This window comes from Macrotis lagotis, chromosome 5 (assembly GCF_037893015.1).
Source record: "Macrotis lagotis isolate mMagLag1 chromosome 5, bilby.v1.9.chrom.fasta, whole genome shotgun sequence".
Classification (NCBI taxonomy): Eukaryota; Metazoa; Chordata; class Mammalia; order Peramelemorphia; family Peramelidae; genus Macrotis; species Macrotis lagotis.
In genome coordinates, this window is record NC_133662.1 from 107,897,986 (window position 1) to 107,922,751 (window position 24,766).

Consider the following 24,766-nt stretch of genomic DNA (forward strand, 5'->3'; position numbering starts at 1 on the left):
TTAAATTATTAAAGTCACATGTTTGACACAAATTATAAGTAAATTCACATGGAGAAAGAAAAAGTTGAGAATATCCAGAGATTTAATGAAAAAAAGTGCAAAAGAAAGTGGCTTAGTTCTACCAGATCTAAAATTATATTATAAAGCATCTGTCATCAAAACTGTCTGTTATTGGCTAAGAAATAGAGTGGTGGATCAGTGAAATAGAATAGGTGCAATAGCAGGAAATGATTATAGTAATCTGCTTTTTGATAAATCCAAAGAGTCCAGCTACTGGGATAAAAACTCTCTCTTTGATAAAACTGTTGGGAAAATTGGAAGGTAGAATGGAAGAAACTTAGATTAGACTAAGATAAGATCAAAATGGATACAGGATCTAGATATAAGCAAACTAGAAGATCAAGGAATAGTTTACCTGTCAAATCTATGGAAAGGGAAGCAATTTATGACCAAGGAAGAGAGAGAGAACACCACTAAAAATAAACTAGATAATTTTGATCACATTAAAGAGCTTTTTCTCTGAGGTACCACCTCACACCTCTCAGACTGGTCAATATGACCAGGAAGGATAATAATCATTGTTGGAAGGGTTATGGGAAATTTGGGACATTATTACATTGCTGGTGGAGCTGTGAACTCATCCAACCTTTCTGGAGAGAAATTTGGAACTATGCCCAAAGGGCAACAAAAATGTGCATACCCTTTGATCCAGCAATACTGTCTATATACCCTGAAGAGATGAGGAAAAGGGCAAAAATATTACTTGTACAAAAATGTTGATAGCAGCCCTGTTTCTGGTGGCAAAGAATTGGAAATCAAGTAAATGTCCTTCAATTGGAGAATGGCTTAGCAAACTGTGGTATATGTATGTCATGGAACACTATTGTTCTATTAGAAATCAAGAGGGGGTGGGAATTCAGGGAAGCCTGGAGGGATTTGCATGAACTGATGGCGAGTGAGATGAACAGAACCAGAAAAACACTGTACATCCTAATACCATCATGGGGATAAACCTTGACGGACTCACTCATTCCATCAGTGCAACAATCAGGGACAATTTGGGGCTCTCTGCAATGGAGAATACCATCTGTATCCAGAGAAAGAACTGTGGAGTTTGAACAAAGACCAAGGACTATTAACTTTAATTTAGAAAAAAAAAACTGATATCTTATCGTCTGATCTTGCTATCTCTTATACTTTATGTTTCTTCCTTAAGGAGGGATATGATTTCTCTCTTATCACATTCAATTTGGATCAATGTATACACCATGGAAACAATGTAAACACTGGCAAATTGCTTTCTGTGGGGGGTGGGGGGAGGGAAGTAAGATTAAGGGAAAAATTGTAAAACTCAAAATAAAGTTAAAAAAATTAAAAAGCTTTTGTACAGACAAAACCATTGCAACCAAGATCAAAAGAAATGCAGTAAAATGGGAAACCATTTTTACGACTAGTGTTTCTGACAAAGGACTCATCTTTCAAATATACAGAGAACTAGAATTTACCAAATCAGATTATTACACTTGAAAAACTTAAAGGGTTTAAAAAAATATTTTCTAACACTCCTCATTTGGTTTGAAATTGAAACAACTAGAATCCTTAACATTAACTGGTTTAATGAAGAATTATGGCATATTACTTTCTAAAGCTATTTATTATTTGTAAAGAAATTGGTAACAAATGAAATTTAATCCCTCTATTACTCTCTAATCCATCATGTGTGCTAAAGGGTGCTAGGCTATAGGGCAAGAGAGGATATGTGACTAATGGAAAAAATATCAGAATTCTAAAATGCAAAGAAAATGACCATTACATTGAAATTCATTGTTTACTGATGCTCCATTATACATTGTAGGCAGGAAGGTTATAGGAGCAAATATAATCTGGGTTTTATACTTACCTTGTAATAATCTCTTAGATTTCTATGCCATTTTACTAATATTTATTCTAAACTTGCTTTACAGAATATAGGAAAAGATCATTAATAGCATTTATATCCAGTGAAATTTCTTATTTTCAGTTATGTATATACCTACATTTATTTTTTGCTCCAAACTAAATTCAATTATTTCAATGAACAAAAATCTATTTTCTCTTTTTCCTACCTTCTTTTTCTCTTTAAACTAGTTCAAGAAGAACAAAAATACACATTAGCTAAGATTATGGTTTCTAAAACACAACTGGGGTGGGGTTCAAAATGAAGTTTATATCATTGAACAATTTAGGTAGCAAGAAAATTCCAGCCATGGAAATCACTGGATTGTTTTCTTGTTCATGTATGTTCATTACACATTGGAGTCAAGCAAAACATGAGAGGCATACAATGATACAGCAAACAGGGAAATGGATTAAGGAAGATTTAAGGTCTCTACCACTGAATCACTTAATAACTTTTTAACAAGTCACTGATCTCATGCACACACAGTTGCAAAACAGATAAAAGAACAGAAATTCAGAATGCCAGAATAATGTCTGAGGCATGAGAAGAAAGAAAAGTAGATTTTATGATGGGAATGGAAACTAGAATTTAGGTGAAAAGATATTGGAAACATGAATTTAAAACAAGCATCAAACAGACCCATTTTGAACCTTTTCTTCCTTAAACCTAATATTGCTCTACTTTTTTTTTTACAAAAAAGTTTCTAAGTTACTAATTACATACACACTTTGTTAAAATGCTGTACATATCTTTACAAAAATCGTATATATATATATATATATATATATATAAAAGTATATATATATATAATATACTTAACAATTTCATTTCAAAATAAATTTAAATTAAATAAGACACCTTCCATACTCATACTGGCTCCATTTTGAATAATCTTTGAGAGAAATCTGTGAATAGGCTGGATTAGATTTTAAGCTTTTCCTTTTAAGTTACTGAAATGAGAAAGTCAACAAAGTTCCTACAGAGGATTCGGTAGTGTAAGGTGGATCTGTCATTAGGAAGATGAGTTCAAATCTTGCTTCAGACACTTACTGTAAGGTGCTGGGCCAAGTCCTTTAACCTCTTTCTACCTTGATTTCCCTATCTACAAAATGAGGGTTTTGGATTTAATGACCTCTAAAGTCGCTTCCAAATCTAAATCTATGGACCCATGATCTGGAAGAATCTCTGAAATGACAATTTATTTTTTTAGTTATCTTTAGACCCGAAATTAGGGAAGACGGCAAAATTAAGAATTTAGTTATGAATTTATGTAAATTTATCTATATAACAGTAAAAGTATAAACATTTAATCATAGTTATGCATGAAGTAAATTGCCTTTATTGAAAAGAATAAAATGAAAGTAACAAAATACATATCAATTAATATTTATGTTATCATTTTTATTATTCATCTATATTTGAAGATAATGGTTGTTGTTATATATATATATTTAGGGTTTTTTTGCAAGGCAAATGGGGTTAAGTGGCTTGCCCAAGGCCACAAGGCTAGGTAATTATTAAGTGTCTGAGATGGGAATTTGAACCCAGGTACTCCTGACTACAGGGCCGGTGCTTTATCCACTGCGCCACCTAGCCACCCCTATTTATATTTCTTAAAAGAAGTCAGCTTGTTGAATAATTGTATATTCTTTATTTTTTCAAATATCCTGTGTCAAGGTCCTAAGAAACTCATTTGAGTTGCCAAGAAAGATTTCATTAATTTGACAGGTATCAACAACATTACTATATATATACATATAAGACAGAAATATATATGTGCCTTCATGACTAGTCACCACCAGTCCTTCACACTGTAAAATGGTTCAATAACAGAAATAGGGGGTGGCTAGGTGGCGCAGTGGATAAAGCACCGGCCCTGAAGTCAGGAGTACCTGGGTTCAAATCCAGTCTCAGACACTTAATAATTACCTAGCCATGTGGCCTTGGGCAAGCCACTTAACCCCATTGCCTTGCAAAAACCTAAAAAAAAAAACCAAAAACAGAAATAGATAGGGTTTTTAGTAATGGAAATAACATTGTTGAAAAGGTATTATCATCTGCTTTATTAATGTACCTAAAGAACAGTGGTCCTTTCTATTTAACTTCTAGCTGAAAACTCTTGTATGTGGATTTTCCTGAATTGGAATGTGAATTTTTTGAGAAAATTGATTGTTTCTCCAGCACTTAGCACATTGCAAATTCTTAATAATGCTTTTTACCTTCCTTTCTTCATCAGTCCTTCTGCCTATTAAGTAAATTTATATTCTGCAATATTGCTTGATGCTTACCATGTCCTGCATCTTCTGAGTCTCTTACAAAATAACTAAAAAATCCAGTAATAATAATAATAATAATAGCTAATATTTATGTACCATTTTAAGGTTTGAAAAACATTTTACAATTATTATCTCATTTTATCAACATAACCATGTTGGGAGGAAGGGGCTATAATCCCCACTTTACTGATAAGAAAAACTGAAGCAGAAGTTAAGTGACTTGGCTAAGGTCACATAACTAACATCTGGAGTAGAATTTGAATTCATGTTTTTTTCTGAATCCTGATCTAGAATTCTGCCACCTAGCTTCCTTAGCCTTTCTTTTATTTTTTTTAAATTTATTTTTGGGGTTTTTTTTGGCAAGACAATGGGGTTAAATGACTTGCCCAAGGTCTCACAGCTAGGTAATTATAAACCATCTGAGGCCGAATTTGAATTCAAGTCCTCCCGATTCCTGGGTTGGTGCTCGATCCACTGCACCATTTAGCTGCCCCTATCCTTTCTTTTAGAAGAAAGTATTTATGATATACTGTATAGTATTGAGTTACCTAATAATCTAACATAACTTTGACTTTTTTCAGTTCTCAAACATGAGACACTCTTTCCAACAAACCTTATGCCCTTCTCTTCTATGCCCATTTATGGACTTAAACTGAAGTACATAATGACTTGGAGAGTTCTAGGACAGAAATTTTCAACCTCTGGAATGGTTACTAGTATATAAACTACAATTATCTTCATAGTAATTTTTTTGGTTCTGCTCATCACAATACTAAATGAGATGATCAAGTTTCCATGTTTTTTTGTTACCTTTAGGCACATGAGGAAACCAACTTCACCAATTTCTTTGTTGGTCTCTTCAAGAATATGATGTGGAGATGGTCAGTGGCACACAAGACTCAGAAGAACCTACCTACCAACCTGAAAAGACTTCAGTTATAACTAGTTAATCAGTTGACAAATCACTAGTTCAGTCAAGAAGCATCATGATAAAAGTTTCTTGGTAACCAGGCACTATCCACATAGACCTGAGGCCTAGCCTAATTAGCTGCAAAGTTAAGAATATCTTGATCAAAATAAATCCTGAAGAATGTTCCTTAAGTTATAGGAAGATTGCTACCTGCATCAATAGAAGTAACAACAAAACTGATGAAAACACAGGTCTCTGAAATATTCAGAATTTACTGTGAAGTTGTTTTCAGTTATGTCCAAAGATACGAAAATTTGACATTTCTTTCTTTAGGCTCATTTTCACAATGAGGACACTGAGGCAGACACGGTTAAGTGACTGGCCCAGGGTCACACAGCTAGTGAGTGTCTGAGGCCACATTTGAACTCAAGATAGGAGTTTTCCTATCTTCAGGTTGGGCACATCCACTGAACCACCTATTATTCTAATAAAGGATAGTTATTTTTTAAATAGAGACACAGTAAAAAGAGGTTTGGACTTGGGAGTCAGATAGATCTGCCTCTGACCCACACTGTCTGTCTCACCCTAGATTAGTTACTTAACCTCTTAGGCTACTCTAAGACTTAAAATTTCAAGGAAAATGCCAATATTGCTAGAGAATTTTCTCTTTAAAGAGTTCTGAAAAACCAATGAAAACAAATATACAGCCCCTAGTCCTAGTTTTTTACCTTTTTTTTTTTAAAGTCACAGACCTGTTTTTTTTTTTTGAGGCAATCTGGATTAATTGACTTGTCCAGGGTCATATAGCTAGTAAGTTTCTAAGACCAGTTTTGAATTTTGATCCTCCTAATTCCAAGTCCACTGTTCTTTTCACTGTGCCACCTATCTGTCTCTATTTGTGGTCTTTTAAACTATTTAAATAAGCAAACAAATTGACTTTTTTAAAGTAGTTTGTAAAACTCAAAGTATTATAGGAATATGATTTATTATTAACACCAATTATAGAATGATTTATTATTAATACTAACTTTCAAGCTTGTCGTATGGTACTAATAAGTTGTATAGCTTACACCCAGATTCTGCACCAATTTAGATTTAATATTATCCCTTCTGCACTAACAAAACAAAACTTTACATCAAACCAATTCTGAAACCGATGGCCTAACTAATCAAATGAGCAACCATTACTTTTCAATCTTTATTTACAGCACTTTTTGCATCATGACATATTCTTATGCAAACTTCCTCCATTTTACCCCAGATGCTTTTACTTCACACTAAGTTTGCTTGTTTCTATTGTCCTTTGAATCTAAATCATTCCTGAAGACAGTCACACAATAGGCTTTAATTCTCAATCAATTTCAACATTTTCATATTTGATGGATGATTTAAGAGAGATTGTCTACTCCAAAGAAAAAAAGATGTCAGTAAAATTATAGGTATTTATCATTATCACCACTGCCACCAAAGTCTTGGATTTGTGACTGATGTTAGTGCTAACAGATGCCCAACAAGCAGTAAAACATGACATGGCATGTTTTATTAGCTCATTAATATATGCTGTGGGTACAATGTGAGGGACAAGGTTGTGAGTAAATGAACCAATAAAATATACCCTGGAGTATTTTAATGCTTTTATAGAGCACTCAATGTTTTTAAATCTCTTGAAATCCATTTTTCATTTTTAAAACATATCTATTCTGAATTTTTTACTTCAAAGAATGCAAAATATATTTCTTCTATTTCCAAACTATTTGTGAAAACTTTAAATTTTAATTATCTTGTGATTCATAAAGTTAATTAAATCATGCATTCTTAGACCTCCTCTTCCATTCTACTAGTACTCCCTTCTATGTTTTTTTAATTGCTATATTTTGCCAAGCAATGGAGATTATAGGATGCACACAGAGAGAGTAGTTTTTTACACTCCGTAAAGAGTCTTGAAGACCAAGCTCCAAAGTTCAGCTTACCTCCCCAGCATCCAAATCCTTATATGACATGCTATTCTGGCCAGGGCTTAGACCCCCCAGTTCCCTAGGCTGGTTTCCTGTAGAGTTCCTTTTCTGGACTCCTATATTGAGTCCCACTTCTGGACTCCCTCAATCTCCCCAGGCCAACATTGGAGGGGCGGGAGACAAGGATGACAAAGGAGACAAGTACTCCATCAAGATCTCCAAGTGCTCCATTTATTCACCAAAACACTAGTGCCTAAATACCTTTCTAGTCTCTAATCCACTCTCACCCCCATGGCACTTAGTAAGATAAGACTCTGGTGTTCAAAGACACCAGGTGAAGATAATTCACAATGCTCCCACACACAACGGTTCCCTGGGCTCCTACAAACTATACTTGCCCCAATCATGAAGCTCACAGGGCTGCTCCTCAAAGGTAGAAATATAGTGCTTATGGAAGCTATGCTTTCTCAGTAAAACAGATTTGAGTGAATTTGTTAGAATTTATTGTATTGTCGAGGAGATGTATGTGTATATGTCTAGAAAAAAAGAAGAAATGTAAAGAAAAGCAGAAGAGAAGCAGAGAAGGGCAAAATGAGAGGAAAGGCAGAAGGATAGAAATGGAGAGAGGAAATGTGGGAGAAAGAGTTTTTTTTTCTTTTGTACTTTTCCGTACTTTAATCATTTTTTTTTCCAATTACATGCCAGTTTTTTTTTTGAAAGAGAAAGTACTGTTTAGGGAGAACTATAAGGGAATTATCAAATTAGAGATGCAAAGAACAGGTCAAAAAAGACTGAACATGATAGAGCTGAGTGAATGAAAACAGTTACAAATATTAAAATCAGAAATGTACATCACAAAATACTTGTGCAGGTGGGAGTCAGGAAGAGTTGCTGAATTCATTTTATAGTCTTATTTAATGTTCACTCCTACTGCCAACACATTTGTCTAAGTCTATGATACTTCACACCGGAATTCCTTCAAAATCATCTTAATTAGTCTTCCTGTTTCCATCTTTTGTTCTCAAGCTATCATATAAATAACAACCACAACAATCTTACGAAAAAATTTTCATTACATTGTTCAGGACCTCAGCATAAGGCTATTCTGAACATATCAAGTTTTTGACAAAGGTTCATTGAATCTGAATTATTTTGACTTAGTGCCATGATAGCTAAAATTATTTAATAAGTTAATTTATGTCAGTCATTTGCATGTCACTATATATGCAGATATATGACATATGCAACATGTTATATATTAGATACATAATATAAATTACAAATTTCTAATGTGACCGTTAATATGCCTAATTAAAGAGATAATCAGAGAAACCACATTTTGCTAAAAGGAACAACCAATAATAAAGTAATAGCAATACTAACAAATACACACCAAATGGCACAGCATTCCTTTTTTTGTTTTTTGTTTATGTGATACATTGCCCAAGTGTCTTGCCCAAAGTCACAAAGCTATAGTAAGTATTAAGTGCTTGAGGTTGGATATGAATTCAGGTACTCCTGAATCCAGGGTTGGTACTCTACTCACTGTGCTATCTAGCTGCCCCCAGCATCTAAATTCTTAAAGGAAAAGTTAAATGAGGTATAGAAGAAATAGACAGTAAAACTATAGTAGTATAGAACAAGATAAATCTAACTATAAAATAAATAAGAAAGGAGTTAAGGAGATAAACAGAACTTTTTAAAATTTAGATGTGATAGAGCTCTGGAGAATAGAAAGTTTTTCACCATTTTTGGTCTGTAATGCAACTAAGATTATATTTAATAAAGGATCTTGGAGGTATATGTTCAAAGCTAAGTGGAAATTTAACCTAAAGAACAAATCATAGAAACAATAAACAATTTCATTAAAAATAATAACAATGACACAACATACCTAAATTTGTATGTTGCAACCAAAGCAGCACTTACGGGATAATTTATATCTCTAAACACTTACAATAATAAAAGAGAGAAAGATCAAATAAAAAAATTGGGCATACAATTAAAAAAGAACAAATTAAAAATTCCCAATTAAACACTAAAATATAAATCTTGAAAACTAAAGGAGAGAGCAAGAACATTAAAGTAGAATATTGGGGGGGGGGGCGGCTAGGTGGCGCAGTGGATAGAGCACCCACTGGCCCTGGAGTCAGAAGTACCTGAGTTTAAATCCGGCCTCAGACACTTAATAATTGAACATGGGGGGTGATGATCAACCTTGATGGACTTGCTCATTCCATCAGTGCAACAACCAGGGACAATATGGGACTGTCTGCAATGGAGAATACCCTCTGTATCCAGAGAAAGAACTGCAGAGTTTGAACAAAGACCAAGGACTATTACCTTAAATTTAGAAAAATAAACCGTGATATCTTATTGTCTGATCTTGCTATCTCTTATACTTTATGTTTCTTCCTTAAGGATATCATTTCTCTCTCATCACCCTCAATTTGGATCAATGTTTACCATGGAAGCAATGTAAAGAGTGACAAACTGCCTTCTGTGGGGGTGGTGGGGTGGGGAAGGGAAGTAAGATTAGGGGAAAATTGTAAAACTCAAAATAAATAAAATCTTTAATAAAAAAATAAAAATAAAAATCTAAGCACACTTGAAAAAAAAGTGCATGAACACAAAAAATAAAGTGGATCTTTTAGACATATATATATATATATTATATATATATATAATAAAAATAAAAAATGAAACTCTACATTCACAAAGAGAAATAATTCTGATGAGGAGAAAAAGAAGAATTTGTCTAATAAGGCCATAAGGACAACATGGATGATAAGGAAACTAATCAATCTAATAGCTTTTTCAAAACATTATAGATGAAAACAAGGGAAGATAATAGAGGGGAGATAAACACACACACACACATTCTCTCTCACATAAACACAACTCTAAACAGTCCCAGAAGCAGGGGACAAGCATTTATTAAATACTTACTATATACCAGGAAGTATGTTCAGACCTTTACAAATATTCCAAAGTACAAAATCTGTCAATGAGCTCTGGAATGAAGGGAAGCTAAGTCACCAGTGATTTTCATTAATTGAAGGGATCTCAGAGTCTACCTAGTCCACTGCAAAACTTTGAATTTATGAAGATCATATTCAATATTAGGTAACCAACATAATCAACATGTGCTTTTTTAAAAAGATTTTATTTATTTTGAGTTTTACAATTTTCCCCCTAATCTTACTTCCCTCCCCCTACCCTCCATAGAAGGTAATTGGCCAGTCTTTACATTGTTTCCATGGTATACATTGATCCAAATTGAACATGATGAGAGAGAAATCATATCCTTAAGGAAGAAACATGAAGTATAAGAGCTAGCAAGATTAGACAACAAGATATCTGGTTTTTTCTAAATTAAAGTTAATAGTCCTTGGTCTTTGTTCAAACCCCACAGCTCTTTCTCTGGATACAGATGGTATTCTCCATTGCAGACAGTCCCATATTGTCCCTGGTTGTTGCCCTGATGGAATGAGCAAGTCCATCAAGGTTGATCATCGCCCCCATGTTGCTGTTAGGGTGTACAGTGTTTTTCTGGTTCTGCTCATCTCACTCAGCATCAGTCCGTGCAAATCCTTCCAGGCTTCCCTGAATTCCCATTCCTCCTGGTTTCTAATAGAACAATAGTGTTCTATCACATATATGTACTACAGTTTATTAAGCCATTCCCCAACTGATGGATATTCACTCGATTTCCAATTCTTTGCCACTACAAACAGGGCTGCTAAGAATATTTTTGTACAAGTGATGTTTTTACCTTACCCTTTTCATCATCTCTTCAGGGTATAGACCCAGTAGTGGTATTGCTGGATTAAAGGGTATGCACATTTTTGTTGCTCTTTGGGCATAGTTCCAAATTTCTCTCCAGAAAGTTTGGATGAGTTCACAGCTCTACCAACAATGTAATAGTGTCCCAGATTTCCCACAACAATCATTATCCTTTCTGGTCATATTGGCCAGTCTGAGACGTGTGAGATGGTACTTCAAAGAAGCTTTAATGTGCATTTCTCTAATAATTAATGATTTAGAGCAATTTTTCATATGACTATGGATTGCTTTGATCTCCTCATCTGTAAATTGCCTTTGCATATCCTTTGACCATTTGTCAATTGGGGAATTTTTTTTTTTAAATTTCACTCAGTTCTCTGTATATTTTAGAAATGAGTCCTTTGTCAGAAACAGTTGTAAAAATTGTTTCCCAGTTTACTACATTTCTCTTGATCTTGGTTACAGTGGTTTTGTCTGTACAGAAGCTTTTTAGTTTAATGTAACCAAAATAATCTAGTTTGTTTTTAGTGCTGTTCTCTATCACTTCCTTAGTCATAAACTGCTTCCCTTTCAATAGATATGACAGGTAAATTACATCACTTCCTTAGTCATAAACTGCTTCCCTTTCAATAGATATGACAGGTAAATTACCCTTTGATTTTCTAGTTTGCTTATAATATTGTTTTTTATGTCTAAATCCTGTATCCACTTAGATCTTATCTTGGTATAGGGTGTGAGGTGTTGGTCTAATCTAAGTTTCTTCCATACTAACTTCCAATTTTCCCAGCAGTTTTTATCAAAGAGAGAGTTTTTATCCTAACAGTTGGACTCTTTGGGTTTATCAAATAGCAGATTACTATAATCATTTCCAGCTATTGCACCTAGTCTATTCCACTGGTCCACCACTCTATTTCTTAGCCACTACCAGACAGTTTTGATGACAGATGCTTTATAATATAATTTTAGATCAGATATGGCTAAGCTACCTTCTTTTGCACTTTTTTCATTAAATCCCTGGAAATTCTTGACTTTTTATTTCTGCATATTAATTTACTTACAACTTTTTCAAACTCATTAAAGTAATTTTTTGGCATTTTGCTTGGTAAGGCACTAAACAGGTAGTTTAGTTTTGGTGGAATTGTTATTTTTATTATATTATCTCTACCTATCCATGGGCAGTTGATGTTTGCCTAGTTATTTAAATCTGATTTGTTTGAGAAGTGTTTTATAATTGTATTCAAAAAGTTTCTGAGTTTGCCTTGGCAAATAGACTCCCAGGTATTTTATATTGTCTGAGGTTACTTTGAATGGAATTTCTCTTTCTAGCTCTTCCTGCTGTATCATGCTAGTCATATATAGAAAAGCTGAGGATTTATGAGGGTTTATTTTATATCCTGCAACTTTGCTAAAATTGCTAATTGTTTCCAGTAGTTTTTTGGATGATTTCTTGGGATTCTCTAGGTATACCATCATGTCATCTGCAAAACATGTGCTTTTATACAACCTCAATTTTTTTTTAACAGGTTTTTGCAAGGCAAATGGGGTTAAGTGGCTTGCCCAAGGCCACACAGCTAGGTAATTATTAAGTGTCTGAGACCGGATTTGAACCCAGGTACTCCTGACTCCAAGGCCGGTGCTTTATCCACTACACCACCTAGCTGCCCAACCTCAATCTTTTGATCTCCATCAGGGACTGGGGTAAAGGATGATTTGTCTCAGTCTGGGAACTTCTAAATATGGCTTATTTTTCAATCTCTTCTGGGGTACTTTAGCCAGTCTACCAGTCAGCTGTCAAGGCTACCAAAATCCATTTGTAACATTATGTGTGTTTATTTTAAGTATTATAAGGATACAAGTGGGTTTTTTCTTACAAAGGTAATAGTCACTCCTTCTCTCTTTTCCCAAAGAGAGTCAAACCTATTTCAATCTCTTAAACTAATTTATAACAACAAAAAGGGAATTCACAAGAAGGAATTGCAGAACTTCCATGTTGCTACAGGTTACATATATTTCATGGTTGGCTTCCACTTCTGTCTGATCTTCCTTGCTCTGACTTCTATATTCTAAGTCTATATGCCCAGATAACATTATTTTAATGATCTTTGGCTCTTAGGCATGATAGTATTTCATTAAGAGTAATCACTTTCCTTAATTTTTCCTAGAGCTTTGGAATTTCTTAATTTTTTCCTATCACAGACTATCTTGTTAAATTGTATTATATTTGCTTAACGATTCTATATCCTATTTGATTATAAATTCCTTGCAGCAAAAACTATATAATCTTTCATCTTTGTATTCTGTATTAAAAGAAATGAAATTCTGCATTCACAAAGAGAAACAATTCTGATGAAAAGGAAAAGAAGAATTTGTCTAATAAGACCAACATGGATGCCAAGGAAACTAATTAATCCAAGGAATATATGGTGCCAGATCCAGAGACTGAAAAATGGATATGGTTCAAATAATGGAATGAAGCCTTCCCTAAGGTATGATGTAAAAGAGAGGTTAAGGGAAGAAGATTTTCCCACCCAAACCTACTGATAGAAAAGCAACACTGGGGGGGAGCCAAGATGGCGACAAGAAGGGGTCGAGTCTTAGGAGATCTCTGATAAAACTCATCAGCTAAGGACTCTAACTAAACTTTCAAGAGACAGAACCCACAGAGGGACCCAGAGAGGCAGTTCTCCTACTCAAGGTAACCTGGAAAAGGGCAGAAAGGCTCTGCTCCCCGGGGTCGGAGAGGCCAGAGCCAAAGAACTTCAGCCTCCCGGAGGCAGCCCCAGGGTGCTGGGAGTCATGGCTCACAGCAGCAGGAAGTCTCCTGAGTTGCACCCCGAGGAGCAACGGGCACAAAGTGGGGGAACAGCGGGGGACCTCTGCCAGAGCCAGCACGTGGAGCCCAGCCCTCAGGGCACACAGCAAGCAGCTTGGTCTTTCCCCAGCCCTGATCCAGGAAACAGAAGCAGGTGGAGCTGGTAAGCAGGAGCACCCAGGGCCTGAGCCCATTGAGCTGAGGGAGGGCAGTGAAGAGAGAGAGACTGCAGAGCTCTGTCCTCTGCCCCTGGAACAGGACTCTGGGGCTCTGACCACATTCAGATCCTGATCGCAGTCTAGGCCCCCCCATAGAACAGCAGCCCCCCCCCCCCACCTCAGCCCCTTGGCAGAGGGGGGCGCTTATGGTCATTCACAGACCAGGAGGGAGACAGAGCCTCACACACTGAGACCCTTGTGGGAGTGTCCCAAAAGCTCAGGAAGTACCCCCAAACCAGTCCCAGGCCGGGAAAATGAGCAAGCAAAGAAACAAAAGGAAGACTATTGAGAAATATTTTGCAAATGAGCCCAAGAAGGATCAAAATACTCAGTCTGAAGATGAGGAAGCACAAGCTCCTGCATCTAAAGACTCCAAGAAAAACAGAAATTGGGATCAGGCTATGACAGAGCTCAAAAAACACTTTGAAAATCAAATGAGGGAGTTGGAAGAAAAACTGGGAAAAGAAAGGAGAGAGATGCAGGAAAAACATGAAAATGAAGTCAGCAGCTTAGTCAAGGAAATCCAAAAAAATGCTGAAGAAAATAGCATGCTAAAAACCAGCTTAGGTCAAATGGATAAAACAGTTCAAAAAGTTATTGAGGAGAAGAATGCTTTAAAAAAGCAAAATTGGCCAGATGGAAAAAGAGATAAGAAAACTCTCTGAGGAGAACAAATCCTTCAGACAAAGAATAGAATTCAGGGAGATTGATGAATTTACCAGAAATCAGGAATCAATACTTCAAAACCAAAAAAAAAATGAAAAATTAGAAGAAAATGTGAAATATCTCATTGAAAAAACAACTGATATGGAAAACAGACTTAGGAAAGATAATTTAAAAATTATTGGAATACCTGAAAGTCATGATCAGGAAAAGAGCCTTGACATCATTTTCAAAGAATTACTACAGAAAAATTGCCCTGATATTCTAGAAGCAGAGGGCAAAACAGAAATGGAGAGAATCCACCGATCCCCCAGAGAAAGAGATCCCAAAAAACCAACCCCTAGGAATATTATAGCCAAGTTCCAGAACTCCCAAGTCAAAGAGAAAATATTACAAGCAGCCAGAAGGACACAGTTCAAATATCGTGGAGCTGCAGTCAGGATCAAACAGGACTTAGCAGCAGCTACATTGGAAGCTCGTAGGGCTTGGAATACAATATACCGGAAAGCAAAAGAGCTTAGAATGCAGCCAAGAATGGACTACCCAGCAAGGCTGAATGTCCTCTTCCAGGGAAAAAGATGGACTTTCAATGAACCAGGGGGAATTTCAAATGTTCCTTTTGGAATGGCCAGAGCTGAACAGAAGGTTTGATCTTCAGATAGAGGACTCAGGTGAAGCATGGAGATTGGAAGAGGGGGGGAAATATGAGGGACTTAATGAGGATGAACTGCATGTATTCCTGCATAGAAAAATGACACTGATAATACTCATATGAACCTTCTCAGTTAATAGAGCAGGTAGAGGGAGCTTTTATAGTTGAAGCACAGGAGAAAGCTGAATTCGAAGATAAAATATGGTATAAAAATGGATTCAATAGAAAAAAAGGGAAATGGAATAGGAGAAAGAAAAAGGAGAGGGGGAATAGTCCAAGATATTTCACATAAGATTTTTTTTTATTACAATGAGCTATTGCAATGATATGGAAGGGGGGAGGCAAGGGGGAATGAGGGAACCTTTGCTCTCATCAGAGATGGCTAGGAGAGGAAACAGCACATATACTCAATGGGGTATAGGCATCTGGAGTAAGAAGGAGCGGGGAGCAGGGGGAAGGGGTGGGGATGTGAATAAAGGAGGAGAGGATGGACCATGTGGGGAGAGTGGCCAGATATAACACATTTTCTTTCTTTCTTCTTGCAAGGGGCTGGGATTGGAAGGCCTGCCCAGGGCCAGGTGGATTCTGGGCCTAAGGGGTGGTATGGGGGCTCAGGGCTTCTTGGCCCCAGGACCAGGGATCTGTCTGCTGCACCACTCAGCGACCCTACAGCAGAGTCAGAGTGAAAGGAGAGAGAAAATACAGTACATGGTAGTGGAGAAATAAGAAAGGAGGGAATTGCGATCAGCAATGGCAATGGTGGAAAAATATGGAAATAACTTTTGTGATAGACTTATCATAAAGAATGAGATCCACCCATGACAGAGTTGTTGGTATTGGAACAAAGACTCAAGCACATTTTTTGTTATTATTATTTGGGGGAGGGTGCAGGGCAAGTGGGGCTGGCTGGCCTGCCTGGGGCCACATAGCGGGGTGATCTTTGGGTGTCTGGGGCTGGATTTGGACCCAGGTGCTCCTGGCTCAAGGGCCAATGCTCTGTCTGCACCCAGCCACCCCTACTATTATTACTATTTTATTTTGGTTCTTTTTTTCCTTTCTTTATTTTGGTTTTTGCAGGGCAGTGGGGATTGGGTGGGCTTGCATGCCACACGGCTGGGTGATTGTTGGGTTTATGAGGCTGGATATGGACTTGGGTGCTCGTGGCTCCAGGGCTGGTGCTTCGTCCATTGCACCACCTGGTCATACCTACAATTATTACTATTATTTTTTTTATTTTAATTTTTTTCTCTCCCCTTTACTTTTTTTTCACCCAAGGAAGTCTATCTATATTCATGGGGGAGGAGGGGTATTTTGTTTACTTGTAAACAAGAATATTTTATTAATGTAAAAATACATTTGTACAAAATGAGAATAAAAAATAAATTAAAAAAAAAAAAGAAAAGCAACACTGAATATAGAGCCAAAGATGGCTAATTACAGGAGTAGGTCCAAATGAAGCAAGAGTAAGTCCTTCTATGAGTGATCCTGTTTTCTTTATGGATGAGAATTTGAATTAGGCAGCAACCATTGAGGCAGAACCAGGATTCTACCTGATGTGCATTAGATGCTTAAATAAATGTTTCTTGATTGGTCCTAATAGAAATGAATAAAGTCAGTTCCTTTTTTAAAGCAGGAAGAGGACCCTTTTCCATAATTTCTGAGAATTTACCTTAACTTCTCATTTCAGTCCATTTAGATAGTTTTCTCAACTTAAAAATGAGAAATTGGCTTAGAAGATCAAGTTGTTCTAACATTTTAGGGGACACATGAACAAATCCTTAGAAAAAGATTTAAAAACATTTCAAGTAAATCTTCCAAGGATAATATCATAGAAGAGGAAATAGAGCCTGACCTTTAAAACACAAGTTCCTAGTAAACTTTCAGATTTTGAGATGATTAACTATAAGATTAGACAGTTGGGTATAGAGTATTATGGTGGGAATCAACAGTGCTTAATAGATACTACCCAGGTCTGATTGGGTCATTAATTGGTCCAGCTGTTAAATCAGTTAGATTTTTATATCTTCAAGTTGAGAAATGAAATGAAAAAAAAAACAACAATCCAAAGCTGCTCAAGGGGGGGGGGGGGTGCAGAATTAACTCCTTTTTCTAGCTTTAGTTTGGTAATATAATATATCAGGTGGCTGTTTTACAACCTGTAAAAGTATGGAAAAACCTGAATATCTGAAGATACTGCATATACTTACAATAAGATATTTAAAGAAATTAAAAATAAAAATCAAGAGTTAGTATTTAAATGATTGCAGGTGGGAAAAATGCTGTTGGAGTGAAAATGATGCTAAATTCATGAGAATGGAAATGACTGTATTACTGATATTATTGGAAATTGAGGAAAACAGTGCACAGTTGGTCTCATGAACAGGTGCCATTATTATAAAATATAATTTCCCTGTTTAATAAACATATGTAGCAAATATATCTGTATAGTCATAAATGGGGGGAAATATTTTCCAGGGTATACCAAGGAAAACATAATGGCTTATTATTATTCCTAATGGGAAATAAACTCACAAACTAGCAACTGATGGAAGCTGGGTGGGGGGGGACAGTGCGTGGAGCAGCCTTTAAATATGTATAAAAATAAAGGGCAATGAAATCCCTAAATTGTTCTGTCCATTTAATGAGAACAGAATTTAGTTATACTCTGTAGTGAGATTAATTCTTACTAATATAAGTCCCATACTCAGAAGTGATGAAACCAGATTTTCATGGAAAAGTGGGTAAATCTATCACAGCCCAACATACTTATTTTTTTTGTAATAGAATATGATTTTGGTTTGTATCCAGTAACAACACTTTTCTCTAGTTTATCAAACTTTAGTCTTTTAGATATCATTCTTTGGAAAGTTATTTTTGTATAGCTCAAGCTTCTTCATTATTGCATCATGTTACCAGAGAGGAACAAAACACCATGGTAGCCACTTAACTCCTAGAGAGATAGAAAGGTTTGTAGCTTATTTTAAATCACAAAGAAATTCTTTTTTATATTAAATTGGCCCAAGGCTAAGGAGGTGGTGCAATCACTCACAAGGAGCCACCTCCACCTGTGGGTTTGCTTTACAATCATGCCAGAAAACCTTGAAGCCACTCTGATGTGGGGGCACTGCTCCTCCCTCTCAGCTTCTCAGAGGATCATCCTGCCAAGTCAAAAGAAACCAAATTCTGAAGAGCTGTTGCAATGACAAATATACTCAGAGAGAGTCAGAGTTTTCTTGGTAGGGAAGGAAATGTGGTTAACCTTAATTGGGCCTGGGGCACAAATGGAGGTACTAAGAAGCACTCCCACTGCAGCAATTGAACTAGAGTTTTCTTTCCTCTCCTTCCCTACATTCTGCCTAAATGGTTTGGCTCTATTCAGAAATTCAGTTGGCCTGAAAAGAGGCATTTCTTGGGTTCTGAAGAAAACTGGAGAAAGGGGTATATTTTGGTCAGTGTGATGCTATGGCTTCTTAAAATGTGAGTTTAGCTCTAATAAAAGTTGTCAGATAAGTGTTTTCTAAGCTGTGGCTCTGATATTGAAAAGTTCTTGATGTCGACAACTTCTCTTCCCTTTGACCATTCTTTCCTTCCAATCTCTGATAGAGGCAAAGAATCCACAAAGGGCGAATGTTTGTTTGTTTTTTAAAAAAACAATAACAAGGTTAAAAAAAGTTAATAACACTTTTGGGGGGGGCAAGAGGGGTTAAGTGACTAATATGTATCAGAGGGCAGATTCAAACTCAGTTCTTCCTGACTCCAGGGTCAGTGCTCTACCCACTATACCACTTAGCTGCCCCACAAGTAACGTTTTAATTAAAAAACTGCCTGAGATTTCATTACACATCCTAGAGTGGCACTTATATATAATATGTAATTTTTTTTTAATCTAACTGATGTAGTTCCTAAGGAAATCCTTGTAAAGATCATTACCTAAGATGGATAGTCCTAGAGATTGAAGTTCTCAGTCCACAAATTAGGCACTCAAGTTCACATGAGCTGATGAATGCTGTCAACAAAGTTACTTGTGAAGTAAATCTTAGGAAAGAACTAGATTAGCCACCTATCTCACAGATGGTAAATTAATAAACAATGATATCCTTTTGCAAAACACAGTCCATTTCCTCCTACAATATTTTAGTTCTAACAGCCTGGAAGTTCATTTCTTTCCTTTCAAGATGCTCCTGCCTATTGCCCTCATTCCCTGCAGAGACTGCTTGGGTGATGACTAACCTAATAAATTAACCGCCAATTCCTAGTTAGTTAAGTTATATTACTAGGCAAGATGCACAAGTTAAAATAATGAAGGCTTCAAGAGAGAAATTCCCTTTTACAGACATAAAATGTTAAATGATGATAGTGGCAAATGAAGGAATTCTTGATATCTGATGCACTGCTGAAATGAAATAACTATTTTAGGAAGTATGACAAAATTTTTCTTTAAGTCCTGTTAAATGAGTAAAAAAAAATCTTAATTCTATAAAGTTAATTCAAATCATTCTATTACATAGCCATCATGATTATTACCATGCAGAAATCCAAACTTCAGTATTGAGTCATCTTTCTTAGACCATAGTCAACTCTTCTGTGAGATACCAATTCCTTTGAGGAAAGTCTAGGCACAGCTATCTCAGCAAAAGCTTCTCTTTAAGCTCTACCTTATATCAAAGTTACCTTTAGATGAGAAGAGTTCCTCCCAATTGGCTAGGAGTGGTCCTACAGATTGAGCAGACTGTGAGTCTAGCCAGAGAAGAAGAGGTTATATTAATTGGCTAAATCTGTTATGTACCAAACATATGGACACTAGTTTTTAGCTAAAACACTTATCTAAAAAAAGAAAGTTATGTATGATTTAGACAAAAAAACAAAATGGTATTCATATTTTTCTTGAGTGTTTTAAATTCATTCCTTTCTAGGGGCTTCAAAATACTTACCTCTGCTGAAGTAGAGTTTTCACAGTATATCCCTTGTACTAAGTCAATTAGAGCACTTGATACAAGTTCCACAACCTGAAAAAAAAAAGGGAAAAAGTGAAAGGAAGCAATTTGAAAAAGTCCTCATTTTGCCTCAGAACAGAACACAGGGTTCAATGTACTGGGTAGGATTATGTGGCTTGACAGAATGAGTAGGGTTACCAGCAAAGATCCTGGCAAATAACCCTGTCCATCTGAAAACTAAAACCATGATCCAAATCCTTCAAATCTATTGTCTTACAATCTTAGTATGTCATTAATATACATGAAAATCTAGGCAAAAGTCATTTGAAACATCTATTTAAATTTCAGCTAATCAATGAAATTTTAAATCACTCTAATTTTTACATTCTAATTTCTTTCTGTCTGGCTGGTAATTTTTTTTTAATACTTCATTCAGGAAACTTACAATTCTAATCTTCATTCTTTATACAGAAAGGGAAGACAGAATTGAAAGCAGAGCTAACCTTTCAAATATGATCATTTGGCATTCTGCTATTCTTGAAATGTGATGGGTATCTATTTAGTGCATGGCACATATACTGCAAATGTCTGCAATCCAGTAATGTTTAAATCATATTTATCAATCTGTATTGCCTTGAGGATTCAGACTATTTTAAAAGAAATTCAAGCAAAACTAAAAAATGTACTTAATCCAAACATAAAACAAGCAATCAACAATCTCTTTGTAATTACTGTATAATTTAGAGTTGTTTGTTACAAACTATCTTAATTCAAGAGAATAAAATGATGGCGTTTGTTATAAAATTCAATGCAACTTTTTCAAATAAAGGTTCTATAAGGCAAGTCTATGAAAGCTTGCAAGTTTTACCTTTCTACATGCAATTTTTTTGTGATCCCTCTTCTTTGCTTTTACTTTAGTTACGACTGATTTAAAAGGTTTTGTTTCAGTTATTGTTGTAATTGAAGACATTAAACTGAAGAATACAGACCCAAAGGAAAAAAATTGAGCTTCAGAAATTATACCTGATAAATATTTTTGGCCAAATCATTTGCCTCAGGAACTCAGTACCCAACCTTTTATCTCTATATTTGTATTTACTGACATACAGCATAACCTACTGGCACAGATGACTAGAAATTCTGTTGATAAAGGCACATTTTTTTTTCTTAGCAATATAGATAGGGTTAATTTGTAATACTTATAAAAACAGTGTTTTTTAAAAATCATGTTGTCCTTTAGGTAACAAAATACTGAAGAAATATTATAGCAATATGAGCTTCATAGGAACTAAAAGGACAATGATCCTACAGTATTACCAAGATGTGCTGAGTTATTTAAGTGGGGAACAGAGAAAATGAAGGGATCCCCCCCCCAAAGGTATCAGATAAGCTTCATTCTCAAATTCAGAAGGATTGAGTATCATCAATGGGTCTATGAAGGACTGTAACTAAATGCAAAGCTTTAGATTAAATTACCATTAATACAAGCACCATCCCAAGATTCTCTTGATGGCTGGGACACGTAATACAGATCAATCACTCATTAAAAAATGTTATGTTTGTGAAACAGCCCAAGTTCTGAGACTAACACTGGTAATATGAAGAAGAATTTATAAAGACAAAGTACCACTCTAAATGTCAAAATACTATATACATTTCACTTTGCATCTGTCTAAGGATCACTAGATCTTTCCCTTATTCTCCTGAAACTCTAGACAAAGTAGTAGCAACAAAATATTCTTGGGTGTTCCCTCCCACCTTTTATTCAATTAGCAAGTACAGGATGACTCTGAGTTATATACCTGACTTACAAATGACCCCAAACTGATGCCATGCTTGTAATGCTATCCATCTCTTCCAGGCCTGTAGGTCCTATCATTGCTGCCCACAAAAGCCCATCAGATTTGGAAAAAACCTAATGTGTTTAGATGATGGGTAGTTCCAAAGGGGTAAAAAGATAAGAAGTAGAAGAAAAAAATTTAGGGAGATTAGCCCATGAAGACAGGAATACCTGCCCTGCCAATGTTGGTCCCTCTGCTCAAAAATACATTTCTCCAAGGGGAGATCAGACCAAGGTGTCTGATAATTTTTGCTTTACTTTGATATCTGTTGAAAATTTTTGTCATTTAGTGTATTATTTGGACTAATAAGTATCCTCTTTAAAAAATTTCAAAGGCTACCATTCATATTCTTTTGTAAATTACTTAAATTAGATTACTATCGAGAATATATGGTAGGAATAAGAGTTTTGATTGAGGTGAAGAAAAGGAGATAAGCCAGGAAAGTTAGGTTTTAATTTTGAAGCATGGAAAGACTTGGAAGGGAAGGCCAGGACAAAATACCAGGAGTCCAGGAAGGTAGAAGAAAGATGTGGAAAAAGAAATAGAAAAAACATGTCAAATACAATTCACCTATTATGAAATTCTGCTTACGGCCAGTCCTATATAAGGAAAAGGGAAGAAAATTCTACATCTCCTCAACCTTCTCAGACTACAAGGCCCTCTGTTTTCCAGGTTATGCCACTCAACTGAATACTGTATTCTACCTACAATATGGATTAAAAGAGGCTTTTGTGGGCTAAGCCCAGTAATTTCACAACCACTTAAAATATAATTCCTATTATAAAATAAGCTCCAAATTCCTTACAAGTAAACTTTAGAATATTTCTAAATTAGGCATGGCCTAAGGTTATTTCCTATACTTATGTGGCTCACTGGTCCCATGAGACTCCTATGTATTGTCTGAACAAGATGAAAATATAACTGGGAATTATTTAACAAAATTAATAAAAATGCAAGAAAATATTACTATATAGTTTTCAAAGTCAATATGTGGGCCACAGGGATCCTATGGATAGTTTAGTGTCGGTTATTTCTATTTGAGTTTGACATCACTGATCTAATTCAATCCCCTCATCTCACAGATGAGGAAACTAAGACCCAGAAAATTCAGTGCTCTTTCCACTATGCAACACTGCCTTCCTTTTTTGTCATTAGATTCTCTTGACCTCTAAGGATATGTTGTTCCCTCCCAAGGCTTTTAACCTCAACCCTCTTTCTCTATATTACACTAACAGGAGGAACAGTGGGGAATAAAATTGACTCCTTTATAAGGCAAAAGAGGATGAGGAAGTCCACTCAGATGCAAAAGAACCCCATAGCTTCAGATAAGAAAGTGCAAACAGGCGTAGAAGAAAGATTCCTGGCATAATCAATGATATAGTTTCCAAATAAGTCCTGATCCTAACCCCAAAGACAGCCACTCCCACAATGGTAACCCTAAGCAGCAATGAAATTGGCTGCTATGTCAACATCCCTTAAGATGGTCCTGGTTTGGAAGCCACATATGTGGATGAGTGAGGTCAGGGAACCTTAATGCTGCCAAGTTGCTGAGGCTCTTTTCTACTTGAACCTCTGGTCGATTCAGAACCACTAGAGACAACAGTTTTGACTGGGCAGCCAAAAACTGCTCCTCATATTGGTAGGAGTAGAGATAAACTCAGCATAAACATATACTTTCATTAAGAGTTAAGGCAGCCTGTAAGGACTTGCATGAACTGATGCTGAGCGAGAAGAGCAGAACCAGATGAACATTGTACACCCTAACAGCAACATGCATGATAGTCAACCTTAATGGACTTGCTCATGTCAAAAGGGCAACAATCAGGCACAATTTTGGGACATCTGTGATGGAGAATATCATCTGTATCCTGAGAAAGAATTGTGGAATTTGAACAAAGACCAAAGAACATTACTTTAAATTTTTTAAAAAAGTTATCTTATGTAATTCTGCTGTATCTCATACTTTATGTTTCTTCCTTTCTCTCTCATCACATTCAACTTAGGTTAATACACACTAAGAAAACAATGCAAAGACTAACAAAATGTCTTCTTTGGGGGTGGGGGGGGAGGGAAGCAAGATGGGGGGGGATTGCAAAATTCAAAAGAGATAAAATCTTTCTAAAAAAAAAGAGTTAAGGGGAGCAGTGCTAGGTGGTGCAGTGGATACAACACCAGCCCAGGAGTCAGGAGGGCCTGAATTCAAATCCGTCCTCAGACACTTAATAATTACCTAGCTGTGTGACCTTAGGCAAGACAACCCTTGCAAAAACAAAAACAAAAAAAAACAAACAAAAAAAGTTAAGGCAAAGAGTAGAGAAGCAGTTCTAGTTCTAAATTTCAACAAGTCTGCTGAATTTCAAATCTCTACCTTGGTGTTCTGCAAACACCTGGGGGGGGGGGAACAATCCAAAATGGAATTTGCTACTTTTCCCTCTAAAATCTGCCTCTCCTCATTTTCTCAGTTTTGTTGAAAGTATCAACAGATACTTAGGCTCAAAGCCTTTAAGTCATTCTTAACTCTGTTCTCTCCCTTCCATCCATTCAGTTGCTAAGTTTTATTAAAGTCACTTCTGTATCGATTTATTACATCCGCGCCTTCTTTTCTGGTTACACTGCCACTGGCCTAGGTCAGCCTTCCTATCTCTTGCCTGAACTCTATGATCACTGCCTCTATTTCTAAAATTTTCATTGATACTTTAAAATATTCCTTAAGGTACTCCTTTATGGAAAGAAAAAGGGTTAAGCAAAAAAATCAATCACCATATTATATTTGATAGTAG

General features: G+C 36.0%; 1 protein-coding gene across 1 annotated transcript in view; it reads right to left on the reverse strand.

Annotated features, from left to right (window-relative positions):
* PDSS2 (decaprenyl diphosphate synthase subunit 2) overlaps positions 1–24,766 on the reverse strand; it is a 287,192-nt gene that overhangs the window by 55,016 nt on the left and 207,410 nt on the right. The window contains exon 4 of the mRNA XM_074187281.1: positions 20,143–20,217. Coding sequence (XP_074043382.1) covers positions 20,143–20,217 — 75 coding nt within the window. The remainder of the gene's footprint in view (positions 1–20,142; positions 20,218–24,766) is intronic.